This window comes from Thermobia domestica, chromosome 3 (genome assembly GCF_964235325.1).
Source record: "Thermobia domestica chromosome 3, izTheDome1.hap1.1, whole genome shotgun sequence".
In the NCBI taxonomy this organism is placed as follows: Eukaryota; Metazoa; Arthropoda; class Insecta; order Zygentoma; family Lepismatidae; genus Thermobia; species Thermobia domestica.
Window position 1 is genome coordinate 147,644,434 of NC_137456.1, and position 18,421 is coordinate 147,662,854.

The 18,421-nt window shown below is 33.6% G+C and overlaps 1 protein-coding gene across 1 annotated transcript in view; it reads right to left on the bottom strand.

The window, feature by feature from the left end:
• LOC145681992 (kielin/chordin-like protein) overlaps positions 1-18,421 on the bottom strand; it is a 63,900-nt gene that overhangs the window by 28,688 nt on the left and 16,791 nt on the right. Inside the window, exons 3-4 of the mRNA XM_081753592.1 lie at positions 1,923-2,042; positions 554-687 (exon numbers count right to left, since the gene is read on the bottom strand). Of these exons, the coding sequence (XP_081609718.1) occupies positions 554-687; positions 1,923-2,042 (254 nt within the window). The remainder of the gene's footprint in view (positions 1-553; positions 688-1,922; positions 2,043-18,421) is intronic.

Here is an 18,421-nt window from a genome sequence, read left to right on the forward strand (position 1 = left end):
AAATTAGAAACGTAAGCTTTTAATAATATTTTCTAGAAGAATCTTTCAAATTTTCTTCATACTCCCAAAAAGAATGATACTTTACTGAAGGATGTAAATTAAAAATTTATTGTTTCAAAAACGGCTCTAACGATTTTGTTTATATTTCATACATGAATGTTTTATTAACATATTCCATTTTTCGCAATGCAATGAACTATGATATAAGCCATTTTTCTCGGGTCACACAACTGAATGCTTATCATATCGTATCACGCTCGCATCACATAACTGGATGCTAATAATTTTCTCTAATAGGAAATCAAAAGTGTCCCACTTTACACTATTACCGCCTGCTCAGTTCATTGCATACTGTCGTTCTACTGTTCCTCACATACTACAATTTTTAGACATAATACATCACCACCGCACACTTAGGACTGCTGTCGCCTCTGGCCGTTGCAAACTCAGACATCTGACATGTTTTCAACTCAGTGTTTTCACTAAATTGATAAGTATATGTATTTAACATAATATGAAACTGTTTTTTATATATTATTCTGAAAGCCCATACCTCAACTTCAATGGCAAAACTACGTTGTGCACAATCAGCAGCAAGAAGATAACGGCATATTCCTTGGAAATGAACCACTGCTTTGTCGAAAGTATAATAATGTGGATCTCCCCAAGTATAACAAGTTCCAGGTTCTGTAAATGAACATAAGTATTAAATTTGGCATGAGTAAATATCCTGTTATATTATTCATATGAGAAAGTATACATCTTAAAGGTCATCTCCGTCCGTGTATCTGTACACATGTATCGAAGCAAAACCAGTAAGAGATAGCTATATACCTTTCTATTATATTTCGGCACCTAACCATTAATTAAAACCAAAATAATTTAATCTTTCATTTGTGGTTTAGTATTAGATTCCTAAATTTGGATACCAACCACAATGTCACAACGTGAAATTACACTGGCTTACTTCTCGCTAAATATTCCGATAACCAATTATAAATGTTCTATGTACATACGTTAAACAAGTAATGCGATATTAAACAGTCGAATACAACATAACTGGAGCAGCCCAAAACCATAAATAATAGTAATTACCGACACTTTGGACTTATGACTGAAACATTGGTTACCTGAAAGTCACAAATTTATTTATCTAAAAGCCCATATCAGTAGTTCCCAACCTTGTTTAACTGGCATGCCAATTATCGTGAAACGAATCCTCTACTTCAGGCGACACATCCTCCTATTTGACGCTTGTTAGACTGAGATGCGTTTCATTGATGTGTTGCGTGAAGTAGGGAATTCATGTTTCATGATGCAGGGGATGCTAGGTAAACAAGGTTGGGAACTACTGATATGAGTTTTTAGATAAATAAATTTGTGACTTTGAGATAACCAATGTTTCAATCATGTGTCCAAAGTGTCGGTGATTATTATTAGTATTTATGCTTTCGGGCTGCTTCAGTTATGTTATATTTTATACAAGGACAACTACAGCAAGAAATGATTTAATTGAAGCAATAAATGGAAGTCTGGCAAGATTTCGTTCAAGTAGAGACAACGGAAAACTTAGTAACCTCTATGAGAAAACGGTGCAATCTTGTTATCAAATCGTTTGATATGCAATTAAGCATTAACTCAAGTATATACAAAGCTAAATGTAACCTCTGTTTACAATGCCTATCACACTTTGTAAAGTATCACCCATTGTTGTTGATATAGGTAACTTCTGTAACATAATTTGTATCCTGCATACAATTTCCTTTAAATTCGTGTATATTTCGTTTCAATTTTATGTTCTCTTGTATAGAAAATTGCTATTAAACCTTCTAAATGCATAATATTATCATGGAACTGTTACTAATTTTTCTATTACTGTATATGAAGCTTTAAAACTACATCCAAATTAAAATGTAACTTACTACACTTTTGCGGATTTTCGTCACTACCATCTGGGCAATCTTTTCGTCCATCGCAAAACTTGTTCGGAGGTACACACTTCCCGCAATACAAGTCCTCATCTTTGCACCCTAGTCGTCTCTCTGTCATGACATTACAAGATCATTAAAGAAATTAAAATATACATTTAGTAAAAAATAAGGCAGTTTGAAGTTCTATTATTAATAACAGATCAGTTAACGATGTCAAACCTTATATTAATGTATTAGTTTTACAATAGGTAGAGTATTGGTTGTCAAACACGTTTGTAATATAGGATAATAGACCAGTTGGAAGAACATAATGGTGTGTCACATTTTCGATTAAATTGGAAGAGAAGATTGCAACTCTCATGTATTTTAGTGCAAGGACACATACCAAACAATCTTTCTTTGCCATCTGCATTTATATTTCCGAAATTCAATACTTTTTCTTCTGGCGTTTTATTACAAACCATTCTACGTAATAATTCAATTGTGTGTGAAGTTGCGCTTACCATTAAGTTTTCACGATACGATCAATTAAGTATTAAAAGTAGAACTACCGAAATTCTTAATAAAATATGTAATAAAGTGGTTAGAATATAGTACCGTCCGAATGGTGCTATACGAATGGTATATGCATCAGTGTTTAGCGTATGAGTGATTGCATGTTGTTTATCACGGTATCGTTTGCTACTACACGATTATGATGTTGTTTGCCACGATTTTGCCATAGTATTTGCATTCCACTTTTATCAGATCTCATTATAGGGAATACTTTCGAACACCTGGAGTAAAAAGAAGGGTTTCCAAGCACTTCTGTTTTCGATCCCCTGGAACAAATTATAAGTGTTCTCGCTTTTGGGACGAGAGAGCTCTCATTAGACTCACTTCGGAAGAAGAACATTAAGCTCCAAACAAATGAATACTATACATCATTAATGTCACAATAGCTCAGTAAACTGATATAATTGCACTTTCTTTTTCAATAGAATTCTTGATACCACCTCATGCTAAATCGTGTTCTGGTTTTCGTTATCCTACTAAAGAACTAAGTTTTATACACGGAAGAAAAATGAAATGAAATATGTTAGTTTTACGTCATACGATTATGCCGTGTGTAAACTAAATGATATTGTAATGATGAGAATGAATGACAAATACTGCAACGAAGAAAGTGGGAGGAAACAGAAGAATCCAAAGAAAACTCAAGCCCACGATATTTGTCCACCACAAAGCCCACTTCGCGAGAGCTGGAATCTAACCCGAGACTCCAAGCACCAGAAGTGAATGCTTTATCACTGAATCACCTTTGCCTCTATATACATAAGACATGCATATACATATATATAAAATAGCCTAGGCGGTTGCAAAAATAGGAAAAGTAACAAAATGTCAACTGTAACACACTACACAGGGTGTCTCAAAACAACATCACAACGATTAAGATATGATTCCTGACACCAAAATAAGACGAAAACTATATACCAACCGGGTTGCACAATTGTTTCTTTTCGGTGCTATGATCAGCAAAAAAAAAAAAAAAAAAAAAAAAAGTCGGAAAATTGCAAAAACTTAAGAACAAAATGCAGAATCGAAATCGAGTGAAAGGGAAAGTCTATTATTTTTAATGATAATTTCTATTAATGCACAATTTGATATGATGCAGGGCGGCGCAAGGTTGACCTCCAAAGAAAGTGAAGAATTTCTGGAATATTTTATCAAAAGTTGACTGAGGAAAATTTACTAGGATCAGGTATATGTTGTCAAGGAACAAATACCGTGCCACATTTTTCTAGTTGGAAGAACGCTGTTCGAATCCATAAAATGGCGAGATATACATATTTGATTAATCTAGTTTGTCTCAAAGCAGAATATATTCTCCGAGAGGAACTGCAACTCTGATAGACATATTCTTTGAGTGTATGGCTTATCGCTTATGGCAAGTACTGAAATGTATATGTTGCATGTGAGAGGGCAGATTTTGTAAGTATAATTATTAAGAATGCCTTGTATTTTATGGGCAATCCACTACTTTAATCTCTATTTTATCTTTTCTCTTTTAATTTTTCTTTCATTTTATTTTAATTCTAGAATACGTCATTAATATGTTTACATTCCTGAACTAATTCACTATTGAGCTTACTATCATACGAACTTTTAAACTTCCCTTATTACATATATTACGTAACTGTCTTTTCTGTCTTACTTCTGTAAAATCCCCCTGTAGAAGTTTCATATATACAAATTGTTCATAGTGCCCTTTCAGTTTCATGTCCTAATACTTTGCGATGCCCTGAGTTATGTAAACGTTAAGAATCAGTAACAACACTAGAGGGAAATAGGAGGAGGAGCGTCCGCCCCGGTGAAGACGCCTACCCCCTCAGACATACTGTTCTGTGAAACAGATGAACTAATATAAAGTAATGAACTAATCAAGTAATATTTTATATTAACTTTTTCGCATACAAAAAATTGCTGTCTCCCTTTTTTTTTTTTTTTTTTTTTTTTTTTTTTCTGTCCTTCCGCCTGTTCCTTGCAATTAATCAAAACTGCCATCGTCATTGTTAAGAATCTTTCAATGAGTTCCTGTATCAAATTCTTCCGAATTTAAAATACTTTTACTGAACATTTTACAGATTAAGGAATAGTTACTGACTCAATGAAGCAATCGACGCAACTTAGTCTACTGTTGCTGACTACGTAGATTTTGTAGAAATGATCCTGAAACGCCTGCTTAATCATAATGTGAAATATACTAATGAGATAGGTACTCAATAAATATCCTCACATATTAATATCTAGACCTTATCAAATATGAATTCAAGTAACCTGTGCTACTTTCCGACACTATCCTGCTACTACCTTTTCACCATCTGGCTATGAGCCTCATTACTTAGTTATTGTAGAGCTACTTTCCCCGACTCTCCATCAATAGAACTTTGTCTTAACCATTTGTTTTCCATAATACGACTTATAATCCAAGAAGACTCACATATCAAATCTAGTTCCTATCTTTAGCATTTGTTTCGATCAATCCACAATTGTAGTTCTCAGCATCTTGAAAGTTATGTTCCCAATTTGCGAGCCCCATACTACCTCTCTCCCTTATAAATAATTCAACGTATTAAAACTACCTTAATGGTGACTCATCGACAAACTGTCAGCAACCATTGAAAAATTAAATAATATATTTTAGTTTAACGTAACGTGATTATGTACTTTAAGCTAAGGGAGACAATGATTAGGACAATTGAATAATGATGACAAAATTGGTGCAAAGAGAATGTGGCACGAAATGGAAGTACTCCGAGAAAACCTAGAGGCGCGATGGTGTCCACTACAAAATAACTTGGGTGGAGATCGAACCAGGGACTCTACGTATCAGAGGTAATTTCTTTATCACTGAGTCACCGTGCCCATAATCCCTGAGAGACATGAATTATCAATTAAGAATAACTGACTTAGAAAAACTACTTCCAAACGAAGGAATCTCTACGAATTCCATTTTCTGACCGTTTGTATTTTTTGTACGTACATTTGTTTTATCACACATCATATTTACAAAACCGACACATCCCTCAGAAACATAGTTTTTGCTTCAAAGTTGGGGCCCGATGGCTTAGTGATAGTGCATTGATTTTCGCTGGAGAAGGGGGATCTCGTTCGATCCCAGACCATAAAAGTTCGTGGTTGATAATATCGTACCCGTGAGTTTACTCAGGATTATTCTGTTTTCTCATTTCACGAAATATTTCGCAATAATTAACTAATATCTATTATTTGTCTCCATTATTGGATTTGATTATAGTTTCCCTTCGATAGCGAGACTGTACGAGACGTGGAACCACAGAATAACGTGAAATCCAAACCGCGTGCGCTCCCGCCGGGTTTCCTATGCAGAATTTGCGTACGCTACCCACATAGCCATGAGTGAACTCTCTGTCTTCTTTAGCCTAGCAGGCATTAAATTTAAAGGTTAAGAACCTCATATAAATTCAGTTCTTCCTGCGATAATCAATTCTGCACTGAAACAAAGTAGGTCAAACAAATATGTGTATATTGTTTTTTTTTTTTTTTTTTTTTTAATTCTAACGTTGCTCTACAAACTTGGACTGCAACTTTTGTTAGTTGAAATGTAGTATTTAATCGTAGTTAATAAACCTTAGCCAACGTTTAATAAAATATACCAGAAATTCTTCATTTTCAAGGGGGGAGTGACCCTTGCGTTTCCCCTGCACCTGATCGAATTGTGCATTAATGGAATCAACGGCTAAAGGTAATAGACATTTCCTTTCACCTGACTTCGATCCGACGTTTTGTTCACGAGTTATGGCTGGTTTTGCATTTTTACAACACATTTTCGGCTCTTCATAGCGTCGAAAGAGTTCATTTGGGCACTTAGGTTGGGCTATAGTTTTTGTCACATCTTGGCGTCAGGAATCTCCTTCCAAACGCTGTCGGTGTTGTTTCGAAACATTTTGTAATGTTACGAAGGTCAAAGTTACGATTACATTAAAAAAAAGTATTTTAAATTGTTTTCCTTCGGTTTCTTCTGGGTATGTTCCAGTATCAAATGAGTAATCTTCGATGGCAGAATTCAACCTTTTACATTTATGTACTCTAAATTTTCTCTTCAAACATCGGAGAGAATTAAGGGTTCAGACTTAGAAAAATATAATCTGTCAGTTTACTTCTGCTAAAGGCTTTATTGTTTCAATTTGTACACAGAGCTCCCTTGTGGCTATTTGGATAGCGTATGCACCTTTGATGTGGGAGACTTAGGTCCATTACGGGCGGAAACTGATATAGTTCGGATTCCGTGTTAAATCGATGGTCCAGGTCTTATATAATCTGCTGCTGAACGTGACTCTCAACTCAAATCCACTCCAATTCATGCACATTCCATCTTGTTTCAGGAAGGCTATGAAGGGAGTGTTCGCCCGTGTATTTTGATAACATTTGTAATAATCTCTGTATGCTTAAATACCGAAACAATACACAAATCACTAAATTTTAGTAGTACCAATAGACTAAATTTCCTTCCCCTCACCAAACGTGTTTAAAAGTTGTTTAATCTCTAGGAAAGTTACGATATGTTAAAAGAGAAAAATAATTTCTATCACTCCCAAATAAGCACACAAATGATAATTTCGAGTGTTTGAATTCAACTTGAATAAATCTAACTGTGGTGTTTACAGCCGATAATGCAGTAATCCAATAATGTGTATGGGACAGTTAGTATTGTATGGATTCTGTTTATAAATATAATAGATTTGATTGTTATAAGATATTCATCTAGCAACTCTCAGCTTGTGAATCGATTTTGGGGGACTCTTCATGATTATGATATGAGATTAATCAGCAAGAACAATACCGTGGCAAAAAAAAAAAAAAAAAAAGACACACAAACAGTCGTGGCAAAAGGCACCGTAGCGAACAACACGTAATCGGCATACATGTGTCGTTGTTAACAATCGACGTGCACAATTAACTACTTAACAGTGTACACGTTTTATTTATACTTAACAGTACATTTTTTAAACGTATAGAGTTCATCAATACATAATCAACATGTTCTAACAATATAACAATTATGAAGCTTTATAGGCAAAGAACGAGATACTTTTCAGCTTAATAATAATTCGCACTTCACAACTTTCTCCAGGCTTACACATGAAAATTTGTCGACAAGCATGTGATTTTGTTCCGGTAGATACCATCTGTCAATTAATTTTTCTTTGCACATTACTGTACAATTACGAGGTGTGATCACAAATTACGGTGAAAAATTTATTAGAAACAAAGTAATAAGCCCACATGGCATTTGATATAATCTCTTTCAAAGAACTGTCCTTGGCTAGTAATGTACACCCATGCTCAAAAAAATTGCACCTTTACTGTAAATCACGAATTTTCGCATTTATTCCATTTTCCTTACATTTGTGGATAAAGTTCTGTTATTAGTAAGTAGAGATAATCCATCTAAGGATATATTTCCGAATAATACAATCAAATAATAAAAGTATAAGCGAAAAAAATATATATGCTCGGTTTTGCGTATACTGGCAATCATGCTTGCGAGGGATTTTTGCAGTAGCACAGCATGATTCCGGGAATTTCAAATTGGCAGTCGTGAAGTTGAATGAAGAAACTAGAAAGTGGAGTAAAATATTGCATTTCTTGGTTTAAACCTAGTGTCTAGATTGCCTGCCAAATATAAGTTAGCTTCTGTAACCAAGATGTCATACGGAAATATAGAAACAAACGGGTAACCTCTTGTCTTGAGGTGGGAAGTGGCGTGCGCCATGGCTATTAGCATTTATGTGTTAAGAAAAAGGAACAAACAGAAAGCAGTTTCCCTGAATAGGTGGGTAGCGTAGAGGACAAGCAGTTCTTATACTATTTTGACACCAGATCGAATCGAATCTCATCCCATGTTTTTTTTTTTTTTTTTTTTTTTTACAAAACATAATAGGAAGTGAACAATTTTCATGTTAATAAGAACCGAAGCAACATAATAAGGAAATAACTTATCGATAGTATCCTTTATTCAGGATTCGAATACTATTGGTAAGATGGCTTATTTTCAGTTTATGCACAGCAGACAATGTTCAACTGACTTCGTGCGTGTGTGAGTCAGGAACAGAAAAAAATACGCGACCTGGAGCCTTACAGTTCCACCGAATGAAGTAGAATAGCTTATTGTTATGAAAGAAAGAATTTTTTTTTCTTAAAAAAAGCTTATGTTAATCTATTGTTCTACTGTTTGTATCTGTGTGTTTCTTTTAGAGTATTTACTTTCTCTCTTTTTTTTCATATCCACAAGTGCAAGAAATGCAATCATAAGTTTGTGTAAGGAATAAAGAATGCTTTCTTTGAACAAAGCTAAATTATACAGATCTATGTGTGCCAAACACGAATGCTTCCAGAAGATAGTATGGGTATGAACGATAATTATACCATTATTATATATTATACTGTAGCGTCAAAAACTGATAAAATATCAGGCATAAGCTTTTTATCTAGCATGTCAATACATTAAACGTAAATCAGTAAATTTTGGGGATTACAAATTATCATCTTACTTGTCGGTGTAGACCTATTCATTTTTACACTCGAGTGACGAAAAAAGAAATTGTAGTGATAGTGGTGAAAATGAAATTCGAGATTTTAATGAATTCAAGTTTCATGGCCACCACATATCGCAAAAAAATGATTTTTCGATCAATGTGCATCTGTTCGTCTGTCGGTTCGTCACGCTTTCACATGCACTCAAATAGAGGCCATACAATTCAACGTATCTGAACCGAATTCTACACAAGAGGTTTTTATCATTTCGAACTCTATACCCTCCGACACCTAAAAAAAGGGTAGTTTACTAAAGAATAGTAATTTAAAATAATAAAATTTTCTCAAAAACAGTTGTAACGATTTTTATTTTTATTTTTGCAAATATATATTTTATTACAAACCGTCAACCGTAGCATGAATCATTGCTCTGAAAAAAATACATAATGAGTAATTTACTGTATTGGATGCGCTTTTTCGAACAATTTTTGCAACCACAGTTCATAAATAAACGTATCATTATTAGCGTAACAATATGACATAAATCGTTCGTCATGTAAACAATCAGAAGGGGTAGTTTACTCTTACACTGAGCTTTTCCCCGACGATCTTCCCATTGGCGCCTCAGGCAATTAATTTTATTCCTATTTCGTAAAGAAATGTATCAGTAATAAACTAATATACTACATAACTCGTTTGCCCTGAAAACATTCAAAGGAGTGTTTCTCTCAAGGAGTGATTTGTTTTTGACAATTTTCTTAGTAATAAATAGATACGGGATGTTTAGGCGTTAAAAACGTGGAAAATAGGCAGGTAAATAGGCACTTAAAATTATAAAATACAGGCACTAAAATGTAATTCGAAGTAATGAAGATAAATTAAATACTGAACACATTAAGAAATATATTCGTCATAGATAATGTTCCAAGAATGTAGAATCATACCTGTTTGTTTATGTCTCCTTTTACTATATATATTCCATGTGCATATTTCATGTATTCCATGTGTATTTGATAAATATATTTTATACTGCACTTTATCACTATACATGACTGTCCAAAGTTTACAGCACTTTATCAGTACAACCAACACTTATATTTCTCGAAAGAGGCAGAATTCTTTCTTGAAATACTAAATTATATACTGTCCCAATAAAGTTTTATTTTGAAGAAAATGCATAGAATAGGAAATATTCAGCACTAAAGCAATTATTTAGGCAGCAAGGGGAGATATAGTCTAAATAGGCAAAATACAACTAACTCAAATTGAAACTATACCCACTGATATAAACTTTAAAACGTTATTTTTGATCATATCTTTAAGTTTAAATAGGAATTTTGTCTAACATGCGGTCTCTAGTAATAACTAAGACGAATTGGTCTAATTTCACTAATAAATATTTCAGTAGTACCCTTACAATATGGTATAAATTGCTTGTCCCGAAAGCAAAAATCCAAAAGAGGTTTACTAAGACGGTGATTTTTCCCCCACCGATTTGCTTAAAAGACGAGCTACTTGATACAGATCTCATAAATAATTTGCAATATACATAAATCGTTTATTCTCAAAATTACAAATAGAATAGTTTACCTTTGGGGGTAAGTATTTTCCGGATGACCTTCGCAAAAACATCTCAGGAGATGTTTGTTGTTCACATTTCATAAATAACTTAATGATATAGTTCCATCATCCTGAAAATCTTGAAGTGGTATATCACTTTTGGGAATAAGTTTTGCCCTGCGACTTTTTTCATTTTTTATAAATAAATGTTACATGAAAAAGTAACAACATACTGTAGTACAACTCGTTTGTTCTGAAAAGATCCACAAGTGGTAGTTTAATCTTGGGGTGGCTTTCTTGACGACTGTCTCAGAAATAATTCATACGCTTTTGCTAATAGTTCACATACAATTATTTCCTTAATAATTCTAATATATGGCATAAATTATTTGTAAGGAAATATGACTAATGGGTACTTTACTTTTGGGCCTAAAATGTCTTGGAACAAATTTTTCCAAAAACCCATTATTTTATTCGTATTTTTCAAATAAATGTTTCAGTAATAGCTGCAGCCTAACACAAATCAATTTAAGAAAGTTCGAGCGAGAAAGTTCAATGTGTATGTTCCGTACCCTTTCATAAATACATTTTTGAATGTTACGCCTAATCACAATCTTCCTTACAAAGTTGAAACTTCTTTTTGCCTCGTTGTGGCCAAATGGTTCAAGTGCATTAGTTCTGGATTTGATTCCCGGTGAGAGCTAGTGTATTTTCATCCAACGTTAAGGTATAGATGACACGTCGGTGCAAAGAAAAAGTTTTTAAGTATGCCTAACTAAGCTAATCATTAATACAAAGAAATAATACCATGTTACGAAATTATCGAAGAAACGTTGCTAATATTACGTAGGTGCGACTGAAATGTTCACCCCGTGATTATCGGTTGCAAAGGTAAAAAAGGGAAAAATACATTATCAGATTAATCAGTGGTTTCTAGGTAAAGGTATCCTGCTAAGAACTAATTGATATACCAAAAAATGTATTTGCTGAGAGACATGTTAGAAAAATACAGTGGGTGAGAGAGCGACTCCCTACCCTTCCATATAGAAACATGGTTCGCGAGAATTTTATTAACAAAATAATAATACTGCAAATCATGAATAGCCTTCACCTTCGTTTGATTGCGAGAATTGAAGTTCGTATGTAAGTTTAAACTGAAATGAACATTAGAACACAATATCTGCTGAACATTGCTGAGGGCTTGCGAGCAGGTTTGCAGTGCAGTTCACGTGGTTCGATATTCTAACGATCCTAGCGAACTCCTGAGCCTTCCCCACTGTACACTATAAGTTAAATTCGTGCTTAATTAAAACTTTATTCATTTAAATTTAAAACTGTTGACCGTTATCATCTGTGCACCGCGGGCAACACTCGCCTGTAATACTTTGTTTTCGCCTTTGTTTAAGCCCAATAAATGTCTTTGTACATAAATTTCTTTGTGTGTGCTTTTGCATATACGTGACATGGACATTAAATTTTGACTTCTATGGACATTAAATTTTTACTTCTATCTAATTACATACACACCTATAGAATGAATCACAACAAACTTTGAAGATTTTGTTTGTGTATGGAGAATTACACACGCAGCGCTGCAAATGAGAACCGTAGGTATGGAATTCCATAGATACACATAGCAGTCAACGTGTTAAGAAATATATAATAATAAGAATTAATAATAATAATAAGAATAAGAATAAAAATAACAATAATAAACAAAAAATGAAACGATCATTTACATAATTTATAAACATAAGTTAAAGTTTATTAACGCATGTAAGTGCAATGGACTTAAGTTATCTCTTTCTCTCTCTCTCTCTCTCTCTGTACGCAACAGCTCTTATTGTGCCAAGGCGTAGAAGAGAAATTGTTGCATTCACGACTTTGGGGTGGTGTGCAATCAGCACAGTTGTAGGTATATGCTCAATACCAACTGCACCTACATCTGTAAAAATCATACTTTGAGCAAAACCTGCACATGGAGCTTTTTGAATTCTCAGCAACGGTATTCACTTCAATGTAACTCCCCAAAGGATTATATATATATACTATCTATGATTTGAAGGTATAAAACCCTTCCATAATTACAATATTATCCTAAACTCTATCATCGATTACTGCCTTTTCTCGTATTTCAGTAACTTCTTGGCAGGGTAAGTAGAGACTGCTGACTAAACCTGGTATTGTAGTTTTCATCTTTTTACCTTTGAGAGTGACTCATTTAAGATGGACATTTCAATCGCTTCAATCTCTTCTAAATAATATATTCTTGATATCTTTCTAATATTGTATGCTTTGTTTGAGTGATTGATTTATTTTGGTTTATTTAACACTCCTTTTTTGCGCCGAATTGTTATCTATACTTTAACGTAAGAAGCGGATTTCGGACTTAAGCCGCTTTGCTACAAGAGGCACATGGGAGTTTTTCTTTCGATTTCCTTAGGAATATTGCGAATAGTATGACTTTTAAAACTATTTTTAAAAAAGAATACACCTCGACACACAAGGTGATAATCTGAAACCTAGGAAATATATTGAATTGTTTTTAATTTGTTCTCACGCTACCAAAACGGTACTTATGCTGTTTTATTACACCCTTTTAATATAAGAATTTCACACTATTGTCTGTTCTAGGATAATACAATTCTAGTTCATGTATATGCTATCTTTGGAAATACAGTAGAGTTTCGCTTATCCGACATAAACAGGCAGACAGAACGCCGGATAATATGGAAGTGTTAAGAAAGGACCTATTAAAAGTAAAACTATAATATAAACTAACTTTCATATTACGCATCTAATAATCATGTTTTACAACATATAAAAGCACTGCACTGAATCAGGAACGTATCCAGCGTGAGGTCCTGGGGGCTGTCATCCTCCCAAATTCAAGCACTTTTTAATAAACTTGTTTCTACCCTTTTGAGGTTCCTTTATATCAATTTACTTTGAGTCAATGTCCAAACTTTGGGTAATGTGTTGTTGTCTTGTTATAATTCTAAGACCATACCGTAATGTCATTGATTCTAGATGTAATTAAAGAACACCTTTAAATATGATTAACATTTCGTTTTCGCTTTGTTTATAGCTTTAATGTATTAGAACGACACACTCATTGCCTTCTTGCTATTTCTACGTAACAGACAGTTTTCCTTAGTTATAGTACGTCTCTCGAAAATTTGTTTTATTTTCTTTGTGTTACAATGCAGTTTGTTCAACGTAAACCGGTTTATAAATGAAAAGTATGAAAGGTTTAAGAGAAATTCAGAACTGTTACATTTTATTATTATTATTATTATTATTATTATTATTATTATTATTATTATTATTATTATTATTATTATTAGTAGTAGTAGTAGTAGTAGTAGTAGTAGTAGTAGTAGTAGTAGTAGTTGTTGTTGTTGTTGTAGTTGTAGTAGAAGTAGTAGTATTGATATTTTACTGATATTTTTAAAACGTTAGAATTACGTGTTTACGTATTGGAACTCCTCTGAAAAGAAAACCTGGATACGTGTCTGCCCTCAATGATAGATATACAAGGCATGGTGTACACGGACGCTCTAGGCGATAGATTCCAGAGCATCAAAAAATAGATTAAGATCACAACTTGCAGTTCTTCTTACCGATCGATGCAATTTTTTTTTTATCTGCAATGATATGTCAGATCATACGGTGTGTGGAATAAACGAAGGTCGATTAGAATGTTGATTAGTAAATAATAATAGATCTGAGAAACCGGAGAGCGAGTTTTAAATGGAAATAAGATGGGTAAAAGTATTTATTGATAATTTGTTATTTGCTGATTTTTTTTTTAAATCACATAAACTTTCAACTTTAATTTAAGAGAGTCAGCTTTTTATTTTTCTTTTCTAACAGAAATAAATTTGGTTTCATTCTCACTAAGGTTTAAATTGATAATATATTAGTAATATAACGTAATAAGTTATTTTAATGGATTTTGATAAATTTATAATTTCAGAAAAATTTCTTACTTTTGAGTAGATGTTGTATACTTATATTGATATTAATCTTAAAAATGTAAATCGTAATTACTTAACTTTTACAAAATGCTGAAATACTCTCTCTCTCTCTCTCTCTCTCTCTCTCTCTATATATATATATATATATATATATATATATATATATATAAGGGTGTCTTATTTTGGGTAATTTCGTGTTGTGTTACGAAGACATCCCAAATGTATTCTATGTGACCGTAAACACGAATTAGTGAAATAGCAGCTCTCTACGAGAACATTAACCCGTGCCGACTTGACGACAAATTCATAAAATGACGTTTCCATATTATAATGTAATTTAAAATTTCTAACCTAATAACGAAGAAGTTAAAAGAGACAGAAAAACGAAACTTTGCACAAAGAAACTAGAGAAAGGGCGACATATGTCTGGTGTATTGAAGAACATCACCGGATGAACAGTGTTGCCAATCCAAGAGAAATTTATGGTTTTGTAAATTAAATGACCTGAATTGGATATCACCATTGGAAGCAACAATGGAAATAAAGACAAAAGAGATGGTAAATACACATCAGTGTTGCCAACTGTTCGATAAATAACGTGGAACATATGCAAACGCTGTTGGCGCATACAGGGAGTGAGGTACTAACATTTTGTGCACCTTAAATTAAATACTAAGAAGAACTGTTTAAGCTGACTCTAAGTCTAGAAGAGTCAGCTGAACAGTGTTGCCATCAACAGAAGAGAAAATTTGAGTTTTGAAAGGGAACAACAACTTGGAGAAGGTCACTAGTGCTGTATGGTTTAAAACATATAATGTAATGCGGTAAAGCATGAGGAGTAGTACCGTGGTTATGTGAAGTCGATAAGTCACGTACTGACACAGATATTCGGTATCTTGTTAAAGCTGAGATGTAAGGTTTGTAAGAGTTATCAACGCTGCACAGCGGGTTAGAATTCTAAGAACCTAGTTAAGAATTACCTAGCTTGCAATTTGCATACGTTTATGCACTCGTGGGTGTTTGAGGTAGCTGACAACGATGATGACATCAAGAGTAAACAACCGACGCTGTGCAGCGTTGTCACCTTTTACAAACCTTACTTCTCAGCTTTAACACGATACCGAATATCTCTGTCAGTACGTAACATCGATCTCACATAACTACGGTACTACTACTCATGCTCTACCGGCTTACATTATAGGTTTCAAGCCATACAGCAGTGGCCTTTTTCGAGTTATTTTACCTTTTCCAAACTCAACTTTTCTCTTCTGTTGATGGCAACACTTTTCAGCTGACCCTTCTAGACTTAGAATCAGCTTAAACAGTTCTTGTCAATATTTAATTTAAGGTGTACAAAACGTTAGTACCTCACTCTCTATATGCGCCAACAGTGTTTGCACATGTTTCTCGTTATTTCTCGAAAAGTTAGCAACACTGATCTGCGGTTACCATCTCATTTGTCTTTATTTACGTTTTTGCTTCCAACGATGATATCCAATTCAGGTCATTTAATTTACAAAACCATAACTTTCTCTTGGGTTGGCAACACTGTTCATCCGGTGAAATTCTTCAATACGCTGACAGAAGTCGTCCTTCCTCTAGTTGCTTCGTGCAAAGTTTCGTTTTTCTCTCTCTTTTAGTTTCTCCTTTATCGCGGTTGGAAATTCTAAAATATATTATACTGTGGAAACGTCATTGTATGACTTTGTCGTCAAGACGGCACGGGGTAACATTCTCGTAGAGAGCTGTTACTTCACTAATCTATGTTTACGGTCACGTAAAATACAATTGGTGTGTGTGTATCGCAACACGAAATTACCCAAAATAAGGGACACCCTAATATATAAATATAAATATAAATACAGTGAAACCTATCAACTTGGCCACCTCTCTAAGTTGGCCACCTGCTTATCTTGGCCTAGTTCGTCTTGAACCTGCATTTTTCCATAAGACATTCATTACTTACTACTCTATAAGTTGGCCACCTGTCTATTTTGGAAGTTGGCCACACTGAAGCAATGTTTACCCTATGATGGTAATGATAAATTTACCTGCGTATCTTGGCTACGAAAAATACAGTTTTGTTATTTTTCTTAACTCCTTCGAATTCCCATATGAGAGGCAGATGTTCTGTATTTGTGAGTGGACACAAAGAAGCATAGATTCGCAAGATTTGTTCTTGGAGGTCAATGGCCTGAATACTACCCTCATAAAGGGGTGGTGAAGGAAGATGTGAATAAGAAAAAGCACGTACAGGAATTCAAGAAATGGTTGTACGTATTTGTTTACCCTGTGTGTTTTGGTAATACCATTAGTTATATCAACTTCTCTCATCAGCTTTAATAATTCCGGAAAATTGTCAAGGTTAAAACTAACCATCTTAATTGTCAACTATTGGTACCTGTCGGCTTGACAAAAGATAGCGGAGTTTTTGAGATATGAAGACCCAGCCTCCCATAGCTCATGTAGCCCCTATTTTATTTATGAGTATACAATATTTGGTATAATTTGAATGCAATTTGTCTTAAACTCTTCATATATATACCTTCTGCATCTGAATGCCCCCCCCCCCAAAAAATGTACAGAGAAATCGGCGCTCTTGCATACTATAGTAATATTTTCTAGTACTGTATATTTTTATGATTACTCTATATACATTATTTATTAGTAGCTGTCGTGCCACTGCTTATTAAAATTTTAAGTCAAGTAATACTAGAAATCCTATTCTAAAAATACACGAATCACACTTATTTTCTGTAAGTTGGCCACCTATCAAAGTTGGCCACTTTTCGATGGAACCGATGGTGGCCAACATAGACAGGTTTCACTGTATATATATATATATATGTGTGTGTGTGTGTGTGTGTGTGTATCGATAAAATATATTACATATATATCGTAATAATGTAATGTTACAATATCACTTTGAAAATCATATCGTAATATTCTAACTGGCAATGTATTTTAGTGTATTCTATTATGAATTCAAGAGGTAATCTGAGAGGAATTCCCCGCCCCAGAATTATGATATATTACCAGCTGTATCTCCAATTAGGTTCAACGTGGATTACCAGTGTTTTTACAGTATTGCTCCCCCTTATATTTAGTTACTACGGGTGAAAATTGAAATAATTACTGATAATTATTTTTTAAATGTAAATCTTCATCATTTTACTTTTTAATGGATCTTCGTATATTCTACTTTAAATAATTTGGAAAATGTGTATCGTAATTATCTAACAACCCAGTGCATACTAATATAATTATTAGGAACATGCTGATCTTAATAATCTAATCATTCAAACAGTTGTTGGTGTACGTGCAATATTTTTTGTAACATGTAACTACGTATACCAAATTTTCAATAGATATTCCTATGGTCATTATAACATAATGAATGTGTTAATTATATAATATATTTTCGTCTAAGATGAAAAGTATCAAATACAAATGTACTTACTGCACAGTTCAGAATTGTTATCGCTTCCGTCTTGGCAAATGTTAAGTCCACGACAAACTCTGTCTTCCGGAATACACTCACCAGAATTGCAGTGAAATGTCCTGCCTTTACATCCAAGCTCCTCTGTAGATAGATGAAAAACATTTTACAAGAAATATTCGATGTTTTTCTGTACTATTACACTGAGCTAACATTGGCACCGCGATATGAAAAAAAAAACAATTTACATTTTAATTTTCTTAGTTTAATTTAGTATATTTTTACCCTCAAAGTTTTACTTTCAGTACCTCAATATTTTCAAGTGTTTAAATTTTTACGGTAAGTATTTAGATAATATAACTACATTATTAAAATTATTAAAGTGTTTATTTCTTTTATTTAGTTAATTGACTTCCTCGCGTTATGATTTAAGATTTAAAACTTCTACTTTA